Source organism: Arachis ipaensis, chromosome B01, assembly GCF_000816755.2.
Source record: "Arachis ipaensis cultivar K30076 chromosome B01, Araip1.1, whole genome shotgun sequence".
Lineage (NCBI taxonomy): Eukaryota > Viridiplantae > Streptophyta > Magnoliopsida > Fabales > Fabaceae > Arachis > Arachis ipaensis.
The window spans coordinates 20,874,228-20,896,595 of NC_029785.2; the positions used below are offsets into that span (position 1 = coordinate 20,874,228).

The window sequence follows — 22,368 nt, forward strand, 5'->3', positions numbered from 1 at the left end:
TCAATTACTGAATAACATGTATAAACTAGACACTGTGCATAGATGCCTTTCTTGCCTCCAAGGGTAAGTGATGTACTTTATGTCTGTACTACTAGGTTAACACTCAGGCCACTGTATTTATTATTTAACAACTTGGTAGCACAATATATATATATATATATATCATTTTGGCTAAGTGTTAAGAGTAACGACTTTCCGTTTTCGTGATTAAAATTCCAGCTCGTATTCATAAAAGCTCGATATTAAATAAAGATGGTATAAAATAAAACGGTTTAGAGTTAAGTAACGCCTGATTTTTTAGTACGGTCATGAGGTACTGAAAGTTAAGGTGTTACACAAAGCAACAATACTCATAAATCATCAATATAACATCATCATCATTTACAATCAAACTCAAACCTCATTATTACTCAATAATTCAGCAACACATTCACATATTCAACTCCACATTTTTACCAATTCACTAAATTTTAACAAGTCATCCTGGTTCAACTTAACCTACGGTAAACTAGCCTAAATTTTCATAAGATATTATATTTTATTTACGAGAAACCGAAACCATACATTGGCCGATTCCTCCCTAATCCTCAGAACACCTTAATTATCCACCGTTCCTCAAGCTCCAAAGGTATAACTCCTCACCAATTGAATTTCCAGCTCCCAGGATTCAATTCTAAGCTTCCAATATCTACTAATTTAACTCGAATTCAACAAGATACACGATCTAATTCATACAATATCACAATAGTCAATACTGAGCTCAGTAAATCACCTATTCACAAGGGTTAGGGTTTCTTTACCATTTCCATGAGGCAAATGGTCAAAATCTGGTGATTATCCACCGCTAGAATATCCCTAAACCATCAAAATCACAAAATCTCTCAATTACCAAAACTGAAAATCACGAACTGAAAAGGAGAGAATTGGGTGAAAAAATGTGATTCACTTACCAAATTGATATGCAAGTTTTGTAGAGAATTTCGAGATGAACGCATGGCCACTGATGGCTCGTCAATCGGAGCTCCGAATTGAAAGTTACGTGAATTTAAAATTGGACAAGGGTTTAGGTTTGCTTCCCACCTCTTTCATAAGTTCAGCGTGTTTCATGAATTTTTGGGGGAGGAGGAAGCTGTTTTCATGCTATATATATGGGTTATGTGAATGGGCTTGGGCCTACTTGTGTAACACCCTAACTATCAAAATGTCACGCTTCCGGCTATGCCACTCTGATAGCTCGAGTATTACGACGACCCTTATAATATTTAATACTAAAATATGAGCTTGTTTAAAACTTTAAACCGCAATACCGCTCCAAAATACTTCTGTTAGGTAACGTACATCCATACATACCATACAACTTACAAAACTCACAAGGAGTACATACATATGTATATATATTAAATAATTTTACAAGCATTAACTAATACAATTCCTATCCCTCTTACAAAATGTATAAAGATAAAGGCGGGGGAACAATAAATACTAAAATAATACAAAAATATCGTCTAACAGAAAATAAATAATATCTTCTGAACTTCATCATCCGTAACCTGAAAAAGAGAAGATCTGTAGGGGAGTGAGAATATCATCCTCGAAAGGGTTCACACTATAGGGTTGCAGAATTACTATAGTAGAATACGCGAGATAAAATCGTTACAGTGATTAATAACCGCCTTATGCACCTTTTTAAAAGCAAAGACTTACTATATAAAAAAAATCTAAAATCTTTTTTGAAAGAGAAAATTGTTCATTTTCTAAAAGTTCTAAAGCCTTTCAAAAAGTTCATCTATACTGAACCAGATTAGTTTTTCATACTTTTCTAAACCAGAAACACAAAACCAAAACCAACCATCGGACCATCTCATAATCAACCACGACCCTAGGCCCAAACAATCCAAACAGCAGCCAATCCACTACAATCCAACAGAGTTTTAGTCGTAAACACAAGTAGGAGGCTCAAGCACAAACAAGCAGTTACATCAAGTAGAGCAATTAGCAATTAAACACAATCAATCACATAGGCAAACCAAGTAAAATATGCACACCCAAACAATGTCAGATAGATGCAAATGATGAATGCTTGTCCTAGACTCCTAGTGGCTGATGAGTCTCATCTGTTGGTTATAAAGCCAACCCGACAAGTCCTGGTAGCTAACCATTGGACTGTCCCTCTGTCGTGCATCCCCAACTCGAGTTATTCACAGTCATAATCATAATTCACATCCAACACCCTCAATAGTGTATATTCACAGGGGCGAGCTCATCCAGAACTTTCACAGTATCCGGCCACACTTACGACATAGGGTAAGTAGAGTATCGAGTCTCAACCTGGAATACGTAGTGGCTAGCCACTGCTTCTACCCAGGAAAACTTGTATCAGATAATTGGAAGTGAAACAATCACTTTATCAATTCAATAGCCATTCATATTCAAACTCAGCCATCCGGCTCATAACATATTCCCCAACCAGCCATGATTCATTATCATATACAGCCATTCCGGCTCATAACATATTCCACAAACAATCATAATTCATTATCATATACAGTCATTCCGGCTCATAACATAATATATAGCACTTCCACCATGCAACATCATAAAACTCATAAAATCATCATTCAAGCCATAAATCACTTTTCTCAAAGCACTTTTCTTTGAAAATCAAATTCAATTCATCTCAGCCTTAACTTCAAAATCCGCATTCTAAAATCACTTCTAGCTTATAAGCCATCTTTCTTAAAAGAAATTTCCTCTTTCAAAACAAGCCACATTTCCACAACATCCTTCTAAAACTTCCAAACAATTCGGCAACTAGGCCAAATTAAAAATCTCTTATGAAAGCTCCAAAAATCAATCATCCCAAAACTGAATTTGGTAATAGAAATTTCTCAGCAGAGTCTCAAGACTTTAGGGAAGGACAACCTATCTCAATTTCTTAAAAATTCATTGAAACTTTTAAAATCATAGATTTTTGGTTTAAGTAAATAAAAACAGAGTTTATTGTAAAACCGGATCATATAAAGTCACAAGTCCCAACCCAATCCAAAGCCAATTCACTTGAAACGGAACCGATTCCTTTAAATCAAAACCACTTTTCAAATTCCTCCTTAATACCAATTCTTTGACTTATTCTAAAATGTCACAAACGCAATTATTCAATCAAGAATCCAATTTCCTTCAAAATCAGTAAAAGCTCCTCTGAACGAAATCCTTAAGTCTCACTAAAAGCATAAGCCCTTTTTATATTAAAAGTCAATATTAGAACATAGAACTTTTCTTCAGTGATTCAAAATGGTAAAGTAATTCCTTTCTAAGTAAATCGAACTCAAGACATATAGTTTTCTCAAATAAATGAAACTCGAAAACATAATTATTTTCTTAATAAATCAAATAATACAATTTCTCAAATCCCAAGCCTTTCTAAATAACTTTTTAAACAAAGTCTAAGGTTTTTATAGAAATTTTAGCAGCACTTCCCCTAAAACTTGGAATTTGCCGCCCTTTTCGGGTCCCAACCAAACCATTCCACAACCCCTTCCACGGGTTCAAAACCAAATCAATTTCAAATTAGACCGATTCCGAAAATTCATATCATTCTCATCTTTCAAGAAAAACAAATTCGGACTCAATTCCTTTACAACAGATTAAACTTGATTTCAACAACTTTTTAAGAAACAATTTTAAAGAAGCACTTCAGTAACAGTCTGCTTTATAAAACTGAATAATAATCCAGTCACACAAGCATTCATATTCATCCAAGACAACCAATATCACATAAGACTCATACAATCACTCAAGGCTACAATTTTACCCCAAAATATCCATATATAATAATTCCAGTATATAAAATATTCTTTTTCTGAAAAGGCCCCTACCTCAACTCGTCGAAACAATAACCCAAACGCGTCATAGGAACCTTCTCTCTCAACCCGAAATCACCGACAACCGCAACCTCAGCTCCAAGCCACTTTTGCGGTAACCACAGCAACACTAATCGTGACATATAACAACCGAAACTCAATCTTATAGCAATTAACGCCATAAAATCTCATCGTAAGATAACAGAACAGTAACTAAAGGGCTTTTGAAATGAAAATGCTTACCGAAACTAAGAAAGAACGGCTAAATCAAGTAGCGGTAGCCCCGGTGGTGGTTCCGGCAACAACCGTGCTACACCCGATGACTATAACGGCAGCAATCAGAACTCGAACCTATGTTACCAAACCTCAGAGTCTTTAACCAAGCATAATAGAATACTGACTAAAACGACTTTCTGAAATGAAAAAGCTTACCACAACAAGGGAAGAACAACTACACCGAGTAGCGGCAGCTCCGATGGTGGTTCCAGCAACACTCGCGCCACACCCGGTGAGCAGAACAGTGGAAACAGTGGTGCAGCCGCTCCGAATGGCAAGCAACGACGACGGACGACATCAGTGGCGGTGAAAGGCAGTGGAGACGGTGACGGATCTGAGAAGGGGAGGCACGGCCACACGAACAGAAACCCTCTCTCTGCCAATCTCTATCTCTCCTCGAGCTTCTCTCTCTTTGAATCTTGCCGGTGGTTGCCCTGGGAGCTCGACAACGGCGATAGCACACGGCGGCGCAGTTCTGTGCAGTGGGTCGCGCTCCTCGCGTCACTGGCCGCGTCCTCCTCACTCAGAGTCGCGCGGTCTCTCTCTCTCCTCTGGCTTCCTCCTCCGCGACGGTAATGGCGACAACGGCACGGGCTCCTCACGCGCAACAATCTGGCAACAGCTTCACGGGTTGACGGCGACGCGATTAGGCCGCAGCAGTAGCGTGGTGACGGCGCTCCTTGTAAAAACCGCAACTAATGAACCGGTTAATTAAGTGATTAATTGTCCAAATCAGATTCCGAAAAGTTAGAGTGAGAATTTGAGGATTTAGAGGTGATTTTCGGACTCAGTAGGTCTTTCTGAGCCAAAAAATGTGCTTTCTGCGAAAAACGTAAAAAACCGTGAATCGGCAGTTGAACTGGTTCAAGTCTGCCCGGTACCGCATGAGAAAAAGTGAAAACCGACAAAAACCTTAGAAAAATGTTAGAAATGGAAAATCGGGTGTTAATTTTAAAGGTTTGGCCCAAAGTTGGGCCAAACGGGTTAAAAACACTAACGGGTTGGACCGAGCTCAAGTTGGGCCCAAGTCCAACATATAAAAGGCTCATTAAATGAACCAAACCAGCCACAACACTAAACAAACACACTCATACATGCTGAAAAGAGAAGAAGAGAGAAACCCTTTTGGTTACTATTCATCATCTTCTTCCAAAGCTCATATCTTGAGCTAGAGAGCTCCGATTTGTGTGCTGTCAGCGGCTACGCGTTTCTTGTGAAGAGCTCTACAAAACCCATCTAAGAAACCCTCAAGGTAATCACGAAATCTTCCCAGTTTCTCTCTTGAAAGTTTCGGGTACTTATGGTTTGTGCCTAAATGAGTTTTTGTGATTCTTGGTGTATAGGTTTGCTCTAATCCTTGCTTAGCCTTGAATTCTTGCTAGTAAATCTGTGGGAAGAGGTAAGAACCACTAACCTCTTGTGAATTTATGTGTAATTAGAACCCTAGTTTGATTTGAGCTAATTTATATGTATATAGTTTGATTATTGTGGCTTTGGGAGCTCTTGGAACTTAATTGTGCTTATTGGAGTGGAAGTGAAAGCTTGGAAATTTGTTAAAAGCTATTTGGTGATCAAATTGAGTTTTGGTGCATAAAGGAAAATCAGCCAAGGTATAGTTTTGGTTTCCTCTATATAGTATATAATATTCATGGACACTTAGGCTAGTGACCTATAGGATAGGGTTGGAAATTTATATGTTGTTGATGATTATTTGGGTTGATAATGTATAATAAGTTGATGTTGTTGTTGTTCTGATTGAATGATGAAGTTGAGATATGATGGATTGGATGAATGAATATTGTTGATTATTAATATGAATCATGGTTGAGTTGATAAGAAAAATTGATAGTGACATAATGTTGATTGGTGAATATGTGATATATGTGATATTGAGGTTGAGAATAATATGTGAAGGAAAATGTGGAAAGAATGGTGCAAAATGTCATGAAGTGTAGGTATTAATGAGAATAGAGTTTTGGAATGGTTCTATTTGGTATTGGTTGGGTTGAGTTGTGAAAATAAGTAACTTGGTAAATTGTGAACTTTTGGTAAAATGGAGTTTTTGGTGAACTTTGCTCGATCATAACTTTTGCCTCGATTTTCGAAACTGATTGAAATTTGTTTATAATTAAAGATCTTTGAAAACTCTTTAAATCGATATAAAATTTGTGAACATTGGAATTTTGTAGAGGAAGTTATGATCCTTCAAAGTTGGTGTTAAAAATCTGAAATTCTGCAAAGTTCAAGAATTTCATGATTTTTGATGTGTGCGGGCGCACACTCTCGTGCGAACGCACAACCAACAAATATTTTGACCTGTGCGGACGCACACATCTGTGCGCACGCACAGGCAGGAAAGTGCGTTCTGTTCACAGCGCCAGCACAGCTTGTGCGCGCACACATCTATGGAAAAACTTCAACCTGTGCGGATGCACAGGTCTGTGCGGACGCACACGTCAAGAAGGTCAGTCTGTTGGGGCCGCTGGCACAGGTTGTGCGAGTGCACAGATCCTTATAAAATTGACACCTGTGCGTACGCATACCCCTGTGCGTACGCACGCATTTTAAAAACTCTCAGGAGTGTGCGCACGCACAGACCCTTGTGCGGCCGCACACGTCCTGCTTTTCAAAATTTTATTTTTCAACTATTCTACCTTCCCAACAAGGTTGCAAGTTCCTTTAACACCATTTTAAGACTTTTGGGCCTAGTTTTGAGTATTAGGGCATGGGATATAACTTAAGAGTCCTAATACATGGTTTTATGATAACTTAGAAAATAGAGGCCTAGGTTTATGGCGTGCTGAGAATGATTTGACGATTGGGAGAGGATGATTGATATATGAGATAAGGAATGATGAACTTTTGACATTGAAAAATGAGTTATGAATGGACAGTGGTTGAGATGAGTCGAGGACTCGGATTGAGACGATGGATCCATGTATACTGAAAATGTTTTCTGAAAACCACTGAAATATTGTTTTTACTGAGAATATAAGACGCTATGCGCCCGGCAGGGACAGGGTTGGATCCTGCTTGTCGAGGTAGCAGCGGCGGCGTAAGGGCGGTGGTTCGTCCCGCTTGCGTTGAGATGTGAGGTCTGTGGCAAGAGTATCCCGCTCGCATCCCTTCGAACCTATAGGCGAGCAGGCACCGGTACCTGGACAGTGATCTGGGCACTATATCTCGGAGGTTCCCATATGAGAAATCCGAAGGGGGACGTCTCCATGGAGATGTGTCGGGTTGGCAGTTGAACCGACAATGTGATATCACAGCCAGTAGGGCAGGCATTCATCATATGCATTTTCTATCTGTTGATATGCTTTGTTTACTTGTAATGGCTTGCCTAATTGAATAACATGCTTACTTGCTATCTGAATTATTTGCCTTATATGCTTCTACTTGTGTTTTACTTGCATTGTATATTACATGTGTTTTCTACTGGGATTGAGGAGGTTCGGAAGGCGGTGGTGATGGGATCGCATGGAGGATAGGTTGGTGAAGGCTGTGGGACAGCGGTGTTTGGTTAGAATAGAAAATCCCTTAAGATAGATCACCCGGTTTACTTATGATAAAGTTTATATTATACTTATCTGTTTTAGAATGCTTTAAGCTTGAATCTTGTGATGGATATGGAGCTTAGGATTGCCTTTGGCGTCCCGGGGTCTTATATCCTACATCATTGGGCACTGTTACCATACTGAGAACCTCCGGTTCTCATACCATATCTTTGTTGTGTTTTTCAGATGCAGGTCGCAACCCACTTCGGTGAGTTATTTTGGATGGTGACAGGAGCGAAGGATCTTGATTTCCGTTGGAGTCTTTTGGTTTATTTTGTTTTTATGTCTCTCACATTTGTATTTTGGTTAGCCTAGAGGCTTGTATTTGAGAGAACAACTTGTATAAGCTTTTTTTTTAAAAACTGTCAGGTATCTATGTGGTTCTATATACTTGTATATGGCTAGTCGGCTTAAACTCCGCGAGTCAAAGCTAGTTTCTTATGATATTATACTATGATATTGTTACCTTGTTCATATCACTTCTGTTTCTTATGCCTTAAGATAGTAGCTTCGCTAGTACGCTTGCGCTTTTGAAATCCTGTTTTTGAGCTATATCTTTCATCGGGCTTCTAGATATTATATTATTCTTCTATATATTATATGTATAAGCTTAGAACTGTTGTAACCTCTGATTAACTTTTACTTTACGACTCGAAGTAAGGCTTAGGCTGATCGAGGTGTTACACTCCTCGCGGTGACAAGGAGGGGAAACGGGTAACTGGGTTAAGGTTTCAGGGTTAGGGTTTTTCCAATTTAGGAATTAGGGTTTAGGTAAAATTATGTTTAGGGGGTAGTTTTGTAATTTTAAATAAAAATAGGGATAATATAGTAATTAGAAGTAAATTTTAATCCAATAATAATAATGTATAAAATACTATTTGTTCATCAATTTCACAAATTATTTTCAATAAAATGCTAAAATTTAATAATTAAAGATAATATAATTAATTTTTTTATTTTTTAAAATAGCAGTATTAATATTTTAAAATATTAATTATTTAGTCCATAGAAAATAACTCAATAATTATGAAATTAAGTAAAATCTTCGTTTTAATTATCAAAACTTAATTTAATTATTTTCAATGAAATAATTTCTAAAAGTAAAATCTCTAATAATAAATAAATTTGAAATCAACTCATAATAAGATTCTTGAAAAGTTCTGGGTCTTACAACTTGTGCTCGTTTGCTCGATTTAGTCCGTTGGCCCAATTTTGGGCCAAAACCTTTAAAATTAACATCGAAAATCATATTTTAATTATTTTTATCCTTCTAACTTATCAAATTTAATTTCTTAATTTCTTTGAATAATAGTTAATTTATTAACTAATTATTTACTAACTACCCAGGGTTTACAAGGAAGCCTATGAAGAGTTTCCTGAGTATTTGGTAGTGCTTTATTTGTTGTCTTATCTTAGATATTTTTTCTCACTTTTTTTTATCATTATTTATATTTTGTAAAGAGGGATAGGAGTTGTGATTTTATATTATATGTTTGTATATTACTTGTATATATTATTCTTGTAAATGTAAAAGTATTGTGAGAATTTGTATGTATACATGTACGTATAAAAAAAATATTTTCAGTTTTTCAAAGAAAAGTCAATAAGGATTTCAGGTAAAGGCTCCTACTTAATATAGTTATATATAGAAGTCATCGTAATATCCTTGTTATCAGAGTGGCGCAGTCGAAAGCATGACATTCTGGTGGTGAAGGTGTTACATTATAGTATCAGAGCAGTCTTTCCTGTAGAGCTTGGGGAATGGACTGACTATGCTTCATTGCATACTCTAAGTATCTATCATATAGTAGGTCCTATCCAGATAACAAGAATTAGAGTTTTATGTACATGACTGCTTATTGATTAACTCTGTTAGTCTACTATGTACATTTCATGGTATTTGGTCTGGCCAACCTAATACTGTTGGTATGTGTATTTGAAAACACTAATGGGTTACCATAGACGAAATTGAAATAATAGATAATGCGAATTATGGGGTTTGAGAACGTTAGAAGTTTCTTTTCAAAGTTAGCTTGATTTTGAATCTTAATCTTTGCTTGGATCTTTATGAGTTGATATATCTTTTCTTTCATAGTTTGTATTGAAGTTTCTTGTTTCAGATTCCTTTCTTGAAAAATGATTTGATTATTTTCCAATCCTATTCCTTTGTTCTCATGTATCCTTACTTGATCTTATTTGTAAACTACTATTTGAATTTTTGGAATATTTGTCTTTGTTATTATACTTCTCTTCATGAATCTTGTACTCTTTAATGTGAGATTGAATCTTTGAAAACTTGCTATTGAGTTGAATTGCCTTCGTTTATGAACTCGTATGACCTTGAATCAGCTGAAACTATTTTGATTTGTTATGCTTTATTGTTCTTATCAAAGTTTCTTGATTTAGATTTCCTCCTTAAGATATGACTTGACCCACTTCCTAGCACATCTCATTGTTTATGTATATCCTTGTTTAGTTACGATTTTAAGCACTCTTCCAAAATCTTGCAAACACTATCTGCGATATTTGCTATTTTTCTCTTGGGTTTTATGTCCTTTTGATTAAACTTGAGCTTGTTTGATATCACGTGCAATCCTTAGATACAATTGGTGATACACTAGCTCTTTAGGACACAAATTGTGGACGCAGAAGGTGGAGTCGAGTTATCAGATGGTCACGAGATTAATGAAGTATTGGGTTTGGGATTACACAAAGCATGTGGAAAGGTGAGCTTGGGTAACAATGAGCTGGGTGATTGATTAGAAGACGAGATTGGTGAAAGTAATATTTTAGAAAATTCTAATTTTGGATGTAAGGAGGAGGTAAGACGACTATGCTTCGCTAAAAGGATTCTGACCGAGTGTTGAACCTACTTGTTAAGTTTTAGATTCTAATAGGTTAGATTTGTATCGAGCCTATCTTGTAGTTTATACTTCGCATCACACCTTCTCCATTGTATTCATGTCATATGTTTTTTTGGTATTTAAAATTATATATGCCAAAACTTTTTGCTTTTTCTCTAATGTGTTCGAAAATAAAGTTAATATGAATCTCTTTCATCTTATATCAATTTTTGAGGATAAAAATTTTTGTAAGTAGGTTAGAATGTAAAATCTCAAATTTTTAGAAATTAAATAATGAATTATTTGTAATTTATTATGTTTATTTATAGTTTTATTTTCATAAAGTTATTTTTTACCAAAAGTAATTAAATCAAAGTTATAAGACTTTGAGTTTAAAATTAATTAGTATTTATATACTTTTGCGACGTTTAATGAGACCATACTTGTCTCTATTAGAGTTAAAGAAATATAACTTTATTTGTCATCTTGTATGTCAAATCCTTTTAAAGTATTACAACATAATTCCTTTTGATAATTTGAAAATACTTTGAGAATTATCTCAATGTATTCAAATTCTTAATATGAAAGAGGAATGTTACTAGCACACAAGGCTAACGAAAACATACTTTTTTTAAACTAGTATATATTATCAACCACATTTATCTTAAAAAAACCATATGAGATAATAATCTGGTGAAATATAAATCACTAATGATAGAAAATTTTCTTGAATCTATAAATATAATGTTTTGACTTGCCGTCCATGTAAAGATTCTTATATGAACACTAAAAAAATATAAAACAAGAAAGAACCAACAGCAAGAAAAATAAATAAGAAGAATTGAAAATACAGAGAACTAGTATTGGAGTGAACAATAGGTTTTCGAAAGAGTAAAGTATACGATACAAAAGTAAAGTGTTCTGCCTATATATACGATACATTATGTCCTTTGATTCTAGAATGAGAAAAATGCTCTCTTGAACTCGTATCAAAATCTGTGTCTGTGCTTATAGTGGTTCATCTCTAAGTAGTAGTAGTAGTGGTGGTAGTGGTGGTGGTGGTGGTGGTGGTAATAGTAGTAGTAGATGATGATGATTACAATAAGGACAAGTGTTTACACGGTCTTATTACACTAATACTCAAGTTTGCCACTGAGTGAAATTATGGAAGATGATTCTTTTGAGATCTTTTATGGGAGATACATTGTTGCTTTTCTATGCTAACTTCTATTCTTTCTATCCATGATATTAATTTTTGTTTCTTTCATTTTTGAAATTTTCACTACTAAATTTTATCAATACAAAGAAACTATTGTAGATGTGATTTGTGAGTATTTTATATAAACTAATAAAACTGAAGCTATTATTATAAATCTTGGGTGTACAAGAAAGAATTGAAAAAAACTTTCATAGAAAACATATGTAAAAATAAGGCATAACTTATTCTGCTAAAAAGAATGATGAAGATGTGAAGAATTTATTGAATACAATAGTTTGGAATAATTAAAGTGCATTAAAAAATAGATGTAGATATTTGTTTCTCGGTCTACCATGAAGACTTGACCCAAACCTTGTTAGTTTGGGTCAAACTTGGCTCGCTTTCATTTGAACTCAGTTGAATTGAAAATCTAATAATTTTATCCAATTAAATTACTCAACCAAGTTAGGATCAGTGTTTGGGTCACCTAGTCCAACTCAGTTGAATAAGAAAACAAAAAATATAAATTAGAGCAAGCCACATCCATTCCTTAGTGCATTTAAATTCAAATACTAGTGTACAACAATGGCGGATCTTAAAAATTTTGACCATAGGACAAAGTATATAATATAACAATAATTTTTATAATTATATTTTGTTATTATAAAAAAAAAAACCAATAAAAATTATGGCAGAAGATATTTTTAACAAAGACTCCAAACATCTACCACGTTATATATTGAACACACCATTACATAATAGCTAACAACTCTATGAAAAAGATTTAGGACACTAACTTCACTCAAAACTTATATTAAAATTTTATCCTTTTATTTGTGTTTTCATGTTATTAGTACCACAATTTTGGAGAGGAGAACATATAAGAGACCTGGAGGTTGTTTGAAGTCAAATTCTGTCCAAAATATTTGTTTTTCGTGTATTATCATAGTTGAATGAAACCATATACATGCTGCATAGCAATACAATTCACAATCCCACAAAAATCTAAAAGCACAATACAAAATACAAAATAATTTAGCAATCCAATCGTAGAAAAAAAAATTAGAGAATTTATTGTAGAATAACCAATTAACCAAGAAATTGAATAAATTGAAGAGTGGAGATTAGAGAACTGGAGCCTGGTCTATCTAGTGATGCTGTAAAATAAAAGTTCAGAATCGCATATGTGAGTCGTGGTCTCGCGAGCATTCGAGTAGCGAATGCAGGGGAAGAAATGGAAAATGATACCGAAGCAGCTACAACAAAGCCAGTGGCACCAAAAATATGACGATGGCGTGGAACGCCGCGGTTGGCGACTTCGCAGTGGCGATTGGCAAACTTAAAGTGATAGAATCTTAGAGAGTAGAAAATGAAAAGTATGAGAATGGCAACAACATCCTATAGGCCATGGGGTAATTAGGATTAGGGTTACTGCCTTTTTTTACATCTCATTTTTTTATTATTATTTAATAATTATTTTTTATTAAGAGAAAGTATGAGAAGCCAATGTATATAGTATACAATGTGTACAATGAGATTAAAAAAGTAAATTAATCATAAATTTAATTAGTGGCATGACTAATTAATTGCTAATAATTTTCAATTTTCAAATTTAAAAAAATTAGATTTTCACATTGGTGAATTAAGGCTCTGCAACTAGCCTCTCATCTTATCTTCCTCTCGCTGGACCCTCCCACCCGCTGGACGCCAACCATCGCCGTGCATCCGCAACCGACGCCGCCCCCCTTTACGATAATCTTCGAGCATCCCGCCGTCCCCTGAAATTTTTTTCCCACATGAAATTGATCGGCGCAGCATGCAGCCCACCGCGACTTCTTTTCCGCCATGACTCCCCCACCCACGAGGCAAGACATCCGCGGCTTTCTCCATGCACAGAGCCACCCCCAACACCACCGCGAGTCTCCCACTCACGACGAAGAAATCCAAGGCCAAAACGGCACTCGAAAGTCGTGCCACTGCACCGCAAGCAGCGCAGCCGCAACGCCTCTGATCCCTGCATCGCGTTCCCGACGATGAAGAAGATCGCCCTCTGCTCCCCTGCGTCGCATCTGTTGAAAGGGGAACATATTTTCAGCATGTGAGCATCTAACTCTCGTTATTCCTTTGCTTCCATTATTAGAAAATTGATGAACGATGCCTTACCATCCAATTTGCATTTTATGAGTAGGCATCCGAAGTATTTGACTAAATTATGGATTTTTATACATGTGGGTGGTGGTTTTGTTTGTTTAAAATTTGGTAATAACTTATGTGATTTAGTAACATAATGACATGGTTCAATAGGTGTTGTAGTGTCTGCACATGTTAGACCCAAAGAAATCAGCTACTAGTGTTGAGTAGGATGTGAAATCATTGGGTTGAAAAGTTGACAAGCCGAAGTGTTTAAAAAGGAACAATTGGAAATATATTTAACATTCTGCTTACAATCTTGTGTGTTATATAGTAAAAATCTTGAAAGTATAACACAACTACAAGGATTTAAGATAGTTATTTAAAGAGATAGACAATGATAATGGTTTTTGTTTCTTAATAATGGTAGATTTCTTTCATGTAAAGTAGGCAATGCTCATAAAAGTTATGAAGTAGTTGTATTAATTGTTAAATACCTAATCTGACCATAAAACTTTCGTCAAAGGTGATGTGTGATTTTGCTCATTTTTAGGTTTGACAAAACAATAACTTCTTTTGCTGAGGACAAGTTCCGAAGAGATGGCATCAATATGAAAACTGGATCCATAGTTGTGAAGGTATCTGATAAAAAATTTTTGACTAAAGAAATGACAAATGGATGGTTAATTTCATTATTAAGTGTTTAGTTGTTTGGATTGGATTCAAGTAAATACAAATAAATTATGTTGGATGTGATGGAACTGAGGCATGAGGTTCAAATTTTAACTTATCGTTGATTTAACAATAAGTAGATTTTACAATCCAGTAATATTCATATGTGATATTGAGTAATGTTTGTTGTGAATTGATACATATTTACCGAATTACAGTGGCCTCCGTGAAGACGAAATACCAAGAGTTGGATTGCGGTTTGATGTTTGCAACTGGCACAGGATTTTTATGCGAACTATATAAATAAAGTCGGTTTCGTAAGTAAGATTAGGATTCATAAACTAAGTGATGTTTAGTTTTTTGTATCGGATTCAAGTAGACTAAATTAAGTTATGCTGGATGTTCATTTTACTAAATTTGTGGATGGTTAATTTCATTAAGTGTTTAGTTGTTTGGATTGGATTCAAGTAAATACAATTAAATTATGTTAGATGTTCATTTTACAAGGTATACGGATGGTTATTTTCATTGTTCATTGGATGTTTGGTTGTTAGTATTAGATTCAAATAAATACAATTAAATTATGTTGGATGTTCATTTTACTAGGTATACGGATGGTTATTTTCGTTGTTACATGGATGTTTGGTTATTAGTATTAGATTCAAGTAGATACAATTAAATTATGCTGGATGTTTAGTTTAATAGGTATGCAAATGGTTATTTTCATTTTCAAGTGGGTGTTTGATTGTATGTATTAATTAAGTATTATGTACCTTATGTGAATACATAAAAAGCAAAATTTTTTTATATCTTTAAGGAATTTAATTTTCATGCACTGATTGTGTAAAATGTTTTATCCAATCGACCAATCACACCTATCTTTTTAGATGATTATTCATGCAATCAAAGTGAAATAGTAGTAACAATAATTAGATACATGCATAAAACTAATTTACGCTGACAATGTATTAAAATTAAATTGATCTTTTAGTCATTAGAAAGAGTTACTAGAAAATTTTATCCTTCTCAATATATATAAATTTTATAGATAATGGTGTAAATTAAATTGTGACAAAAATTAGATAAGAGTGAACTCACCATTGATTTTAATGTTTTTCTAAATTAACCTACATCTATGTATGTGGTTCATGCATTTACATCATTTAGATTATTGCAATTCTTTATAGTATAATATATTTGTATCATCAATGCATGAAAAGTAACAATAATAAAAAAATGAAAGGTTAAGTAATTAATTTTTACCTATTAGAATCCAAAGAAATAATAGAATAATAAAATGCATTAAACAAAAAGAGTTAGTTTTGTCACAAAATAGTTATCTTGCTATTGTTGGCTAACTGCAGTACATAATCATTAATCACTAGTAAAATGGTTAATTCTAAATCATAATTTTTAATTAAGATACACTGGATGTTCAATTCACTAGGTATACGGATGATTATTTTTATTTTTAACTAGATGTTTATTCGATTAAGACACAAGTTAAAAAAAACAGGAATATCTAGACATTTGTGACTAAAAAAACATCATAATGTCTTATAACTAAACTCTAACTAGTCAACAAATAAACAATATCAAAGAGGGTTGTACTATTTTCATTTTTATTCAACTTATTTTCTTCTTCTTTTGTCCATCTTTTTCTTGGATAATTCTTCAATTCGTTGTGTCATGGTCCTCTTCATGGGTAAGCCACATAGGAATTCAAGCCGAAAACCATTGGTATAATTCAAACAAACATCTCTTTATTGAACTACAATAACCGTTCATATAAATGCTAAAATGAACATTCTTATTGTTTAGGTAACAACTAAATCATTGAACAAAATATCACCGATGCATTCAATTTAAATGACTCTAATCAAACCCAATTTATATTAAAAAGACTTGCGAAGCATGCACATGACGAATCTAGCAATTCAGTACACATAACAATGGTAGGATTATGGATGGTTGGAATGCGGTGAATAGCTAATCACGCAATTGGTCCTCTGCAATCCAATGCAAGCTTCTTTGCAATTTATACCCATGTAAAAAAAATTTTAATAACATGACAAATAAACTTTGTAATCATTCCACTAATAAAAATTATTATAAGAACCATGAAGAGAAGGCATGTCTTGAGAAGGAATTTAAGTGGTCCAAAATACCGAATCAACCAATTATAAACACAACAATCAGCAAGATAAACTAGATTCACACAACGCAACAACATGTTAGTCCTAAACCACAATGTCTACAGTGAAAAACAACCACCCCAAAAGAAATTAACGTAACCTTCTGTCTCAGTTAACCTCAGCACTGAATATCTAAGACTAAAACCCACTTTGTTGACCATATATACACTTGCTTACTTACAAAAAAGACATCCATCACACATCACCTTATAAAACCAAGCTGTCAATATACTAAAATTAAAATTGCAATCACCCTTATGAAAATCAACATTCCAATTGATAGACAAACTAACCATCGGACTTGTACTTTATCTCATCATCCGTACATCAAATTATTAAATATAGATGAAATCATACATCTAATATCAAGGCAACAAGGTTATATCGAATTTTCATCAACGAAAAAAGAGAACTCATTCATAAATTATTGACTTTCGCAATACGTAGCTCGCCTTGATTAGCATATATACATTTACTATAGCTCAGAGAATCTTATATGTAACCCAGATACCAAGCTTAGTTGGTTAAATAGAAGAAAAAACAGAAAATCGTCAAACCACACTTCAGTCAAACAAGCGAAAATCTTAGTAAAACCAAACATCATACCGTATAAAAGAAACCAACCATCCGAAAACATGCTAAAGTAACCATCTAATTAGTTTCAACTGTATACCAACCCTAGTTAACTAATTTATGCCACGTTGCATCAAAAGGTCCACACAGCGTGGGTAAAATACTATACTATTTAAACCAAAATTTTGCAATTTATTTTTTCTCATGTAGGTTTCTCTTTCGATTTTTGTAATTTATTTTTTATATCTTTTATTCTATTCTTTTTTTTTTTTGATACATTTATGTATATTGTTTATGAGAATAATATATGGTACTTTTATGCATGTAATTTGTTCTTTGATCATTTGATTTTGATATTTAATACATTTTTTGTGACAAGGTAGATCTTTATTAGATATGTTTAGTTTTTCAACTGTGATGAACTAATGTTAAAACTATTCACTTTTTTTTTCTATTTTCCTATATTGTCATACAAGCATAACATAATATATAAAGTTCAATATTTCATTTAGACCCGGTTTTTACTTAGTCTAGGTCCGATTTTATTTTAGCCCAAAAATAATAAAATTTTATCAAATTTAACATCGGATAAAAATCTCAAAAATAGATTCAAATAATATTTAGAGTTGGATTTGGCTAAGACAAATCCAATTTTATGCTATTCGTAAACAATTTAGTGTTGTTGTTTATGTACACTTTTAGAAGTGAATGAAATATACAGTTGGAGGATCATCTCATCAAGAATATGTTCCTTCAAAATTTGCTAGTGCTTAAGACCAACTTCTTGGCCAAGAATCTGCTTAATATAAACAATGGTTGCAAGATGATTATAATCTATAATCCTGGTTTCTTGTCTCTACGGAAACAGACTTCAAGAATAAAATGGTTGGAATCAAGTACAGCCATGAAATCTGGAGCAAAATAGAAGCTTATTTTGTTGAATCACAAAATATCGAGTCAAACAACTTAAGGCACAAATCAAGACAATTAAAAAACTTGGTTTATCAGCATCTGATTACATTTCAAGGATTACAACAATCTCAATTTCAAAATTCAGTCACCAATTCTACTCCGTCAATAAATAGCAACTCTAGTAGCACACCTCCACCCCCTACATCAACATTTTACCATCCTACAGCATTCATGGTTACTCCATCAACCGTGACAGGTCCAAACTAGTACCCTGATACTGGTGCTTCACATTATGTGATCCCAGACTCCTCATCATTCTTGTCATCATCTGAATACTCAGGCCCTTACTAAGTTCAGATTGGAAACAGAACAGGTTTAAAGATTTCAAGAATTAGCAATTCTTTCTTATATTCTCGACTTTAAAAGATATTTTTCTTTACATAATTTCATACAATCACCAGAAATAGTAAAGAACTTGGTTAGTGTTTCTAAATTTGCACAAGATAACCAAGTATATTTTCAATTTTATGCACATGTATGTCTTGTTAAATGTGAAACTACTAACCAAATTTTATTGCAGGGATTTAAAAATGGAGGTATATACAACTTTTCTAATGTTGCAGCATCTAGTTCACATTCAGATGCTTCTAATCCTTGTATTTTTACCGCTGAGTTCCGAAGCTTGGCAGCTTGTGAGGCAGAGATCACATGGGTTCAGAATCTACTTTAATAATTAAACATCAAGCTTCATACTACTCCAATTATGTATTGTGACAACTTAAGTACAGTTTTGTTAACTGCTGATCATGTCTTACATGATAAAACGAAGCATTTCCATCTAGATATTCAGTTTGTGAGGGAGAAAATTCAGAGTAAGAAGCTACAAGTAGTGCATATACCGAGGATAGAACAAATTACTCATATTTTAACGAAGCCTTTATCAACCGCAACCATTGAAAAGCTTAAGCCCAAGCTCAGAGTTGTCCCGAGGTCTAACTTGAGCTTGAGGGGGATATAAAGACAGAAGACAATGGTGCAGTTTAAGATTCTGTCAAGAATCAATTAGACTGTTGTAACTAATTTGGCAACATCAGTTATGTTATATAAGTCTAATTCTAGTTGTATATATAGAGAGTGAAGCTTAGATTCCAGAGAGTTAGTTTAATTCTAATCTTTTTGTTAATCTCTCTTGCATTTTCCTTCTTACGTTAGCAACCTTTATAGAACTTCTATACTAATAACCATTTACATGTTATAAAGGGTTACTAACCCTTTATTTATGATATGGTTGGCTAAAAATGACCTTTAAATTATTGATGAAAAATTTTATTCACCATGTGATCTTTGATGTATATTTTTTTTTCTTTTTCTAATAAGAATAATAATAATCATAATAATAAAATGTTTTGATAGCAAAGAAAAAGGGAACAAGAGAGATTTTGCTTGCTCCTGGAAAAATTAGAAAATGAATTAGTGCAAGCAACAGAGATATATTAGTCAATGGACTTTGGAACAATTACAACGCACATCAAATACAAAACACAAAAACCTATTTTAGTCAATCATAACTACAATTTTTATCTTTTTCTACAAATCCAGTGTGGCAAATCCTGGTTTAGTGGCTGTAAAAAAATGAGGAAGAAGAAGTTGATGACGATGGTATCTTTTCAAGAACTTGTAACACCTCTTTCATTGGTGGCCTTTTTTGCGGAACACTAGACACGCAACTGTAACCCAACTTGAAGCTAGCCAACAAAGCCTCTTCCTTACCCTCCATCTCAGGTCTTATAGCCGCATCAGCCATCCGCAAAGCCCGATTCTTGTCCTCAGCTAAAAGCCCAGTCCCTTGGCCCATATCATCCAAGACAACAATCTTCCCTGATAAGAGTTCAAGAAACATGACCCCAAAAGAGTACACGTCCCACTTTGGATTAGGCTTAAGGTTCCTGAGCGACTCAGGAGCATGGTAAGGAGATACACCACTAATCGAACTTGGGCTTGGACTTGGGCTAGGCCCAAGTGTTATGTCTTGAAAGCTGTCACGTGATGCCGTGGATCTCTTGCTCCCAAAAATACGTGCCGATCCTCCAGCTTTGTAGCTAGTATCACCCGTCACAATCCTTTCGAGCCCAAAGTCTCCAATCTTGGGCTCCATGTCGCTGCCCAATAGAATATTGCTGGGCTTCAGATTCGCATGCACGTGCTTCTTCTCGTGGAGGTAAGCTAGCCCACGTGCTACCCCTTTCGCTATCTTGAGACGAAGTTCCCATGGTAAATGGCTTGGAGAGGAGCCCACTTTCCCTGACATTACAAGCAAACAAAGTAAGTTACTTTACAGCGTGGTGCCACAACCCACAATCACTGACCAAAGTCGGTGCCTTAGTTACTTTTTTTAAAGAATTACTGGCTATTTAAACACAAGAATTCCAGAAATAAGCAAGATTGTTTTGGTGCAGAGCAGAGACACTAAAACCAGCGATATTCATATTGATATTACTAATAACATATTCAGTTAAACTTGAGATTTTGAAAGAAGGCTGACAAGAGCAAAGAAACAATGCGCATATTAAATTGTTTCCAATTATGGGCTGCGCGCATCGCTGTCAAGAAAGCCATAGAACGATCGTTATTAGCAGTAGCACTACTTTCTCGACGACAGGGTTGACTATTTATGCATTAAAGTAAAAGGGTTCAGTTGCACCTACTCCACCGTCAACGTCATTATGTGGAATCAGGGCGCATTTTAGCCAAAGTACACGTTATAATACTAAAATACACAGGAGTAAGTGAAGCTTGAAGAAATGGAGAGTGAAGAATGAAGAATGGAAGTACTTACTGTAACGAACATTAGCGAGGCTACCATTTGGAACGAAGTCATAAATGATGAGCTTCTCCTCGTGTCCCCAATAGAACCCACGAATACGAACCAAATTTGGGTGAACCAATTTAGCTATGACCCGAACCTGGTTCTCAAAGTCCTTGAACCTCTCAACGCCATTCTCACCGATTCTACGAACCGCCAAGGAAGTTCCATCTTGAAGCACCGCCTTGTACATTATGCTTGAACCAGTGGCGCCCAATATGTACGCTGAAGCCTTGAGAAGCGTCTCAACTTCAAGCTCCTTATCGCCATCAACAGTCACCAAAGTCCCCGTCTTGTTCTGCTGCCCTGACCCTTCGTGCTGCTTCGAATTCTCCTGACGACCATTCTGGTGTTGGTTGTAGTTGTATCCGTCACGTGCTGCTTCCACGTCGCTGTCTGAAGAGCACGTGCTATCTGATTCTTTTTCCTCCTCTACTCTCTTCCGTAAGCAGGACCACCTTGTGAACCCTCTCGACTCCGAAGACGACGACGTTTCGCTCCTCGCAAAAGAAGCTTCGTCCTTGATCGCACTCTCCACTTCTCTCTTCTTCTTCAACCGATAAACGTAGATGAAAATCATAGCTAAGATGCCAATGCCGACGACGTCACCCACCGCGATTCCTATAATCGTTCCTCTCCTTAGACCACCGCTCTGTTTCTCGTTACTTGAACTTGAACCGTCGCCGGCTGGCGCCAGCGGATGAGAATCACCGAACGTCTTCGGAATCGCAGCTATCGCCGGCGGAGAAGTAGGAGAGGAAGCTCTCGGCTCCGACGACGGTGAAGAAGGAATTGGACACGGATTTTTCGTAGGTTCCCCACACAGATCAGGGTTCCCTGAAAACGACGTCGTTTTCTGACTCAAAAGAACAGGTGAGTCCGGAATCTCGCCAGTGAGATTGTTAAACGACAAGTCAACAGTTGCGTTTCGCGGGATTTTCTCCGCAAACTGAACCGGTATACTTCCGGTAAACCTGTTGTATGAGATGTTCAAGTAATGAACTTGGTCACCACCAAATCCTGGNNACCCGCTGGGGAGAAAGCCAGTGAAGTAATTGCTTTTCAAAGAACACACGGTTAGGTTCTGCATGTTTGACAAATTATCAGGGATTTTTCCCGCCAAGTAATTGTCTGATAGGTTGAGAAACCGGAGATTCCGAAGCTGCACCACCGAACCTGGAAGCACACCGTTAATGAGGTTATTAGAGAGGTTCAGCGACCGAAGCTCGGAGGCTTGGAATAGCGAAGCGGGGATGGAGCCATTGAGTGAGTTGTTGGAGAGGTCAAGA

General features: G+C 35.4%; 1 protein-coding gene across 1 annotated transcript in view; it reads right to left on the minus strand.

The window, feature by feature from the left end:
- The window catches only part of LOC107627194 (probable LRR receptor-like serine/threonine-protein kinase At4g37250), a 3,174-nt gene continuing 464 nt past the window's right edge, over positions 19,659 to 22,368 (minus strand). Inside the window, 2 exon segments of the mRNA XM_016330049.2 lie at positions 19,659 to 20,517; positions 21,053 to 22,368. The exon segment at positions 21,053 to 22,368 is cut by the window's right edge and continues 15 nt beyond it. Coding sequence (XP_016185535.2) covers positions 19,832 to 20,517; positions 21,053 to 22,368 — 2,002 coding nt within the window. The 3' untranslated portion in view covers positions 19,659 to 19,831.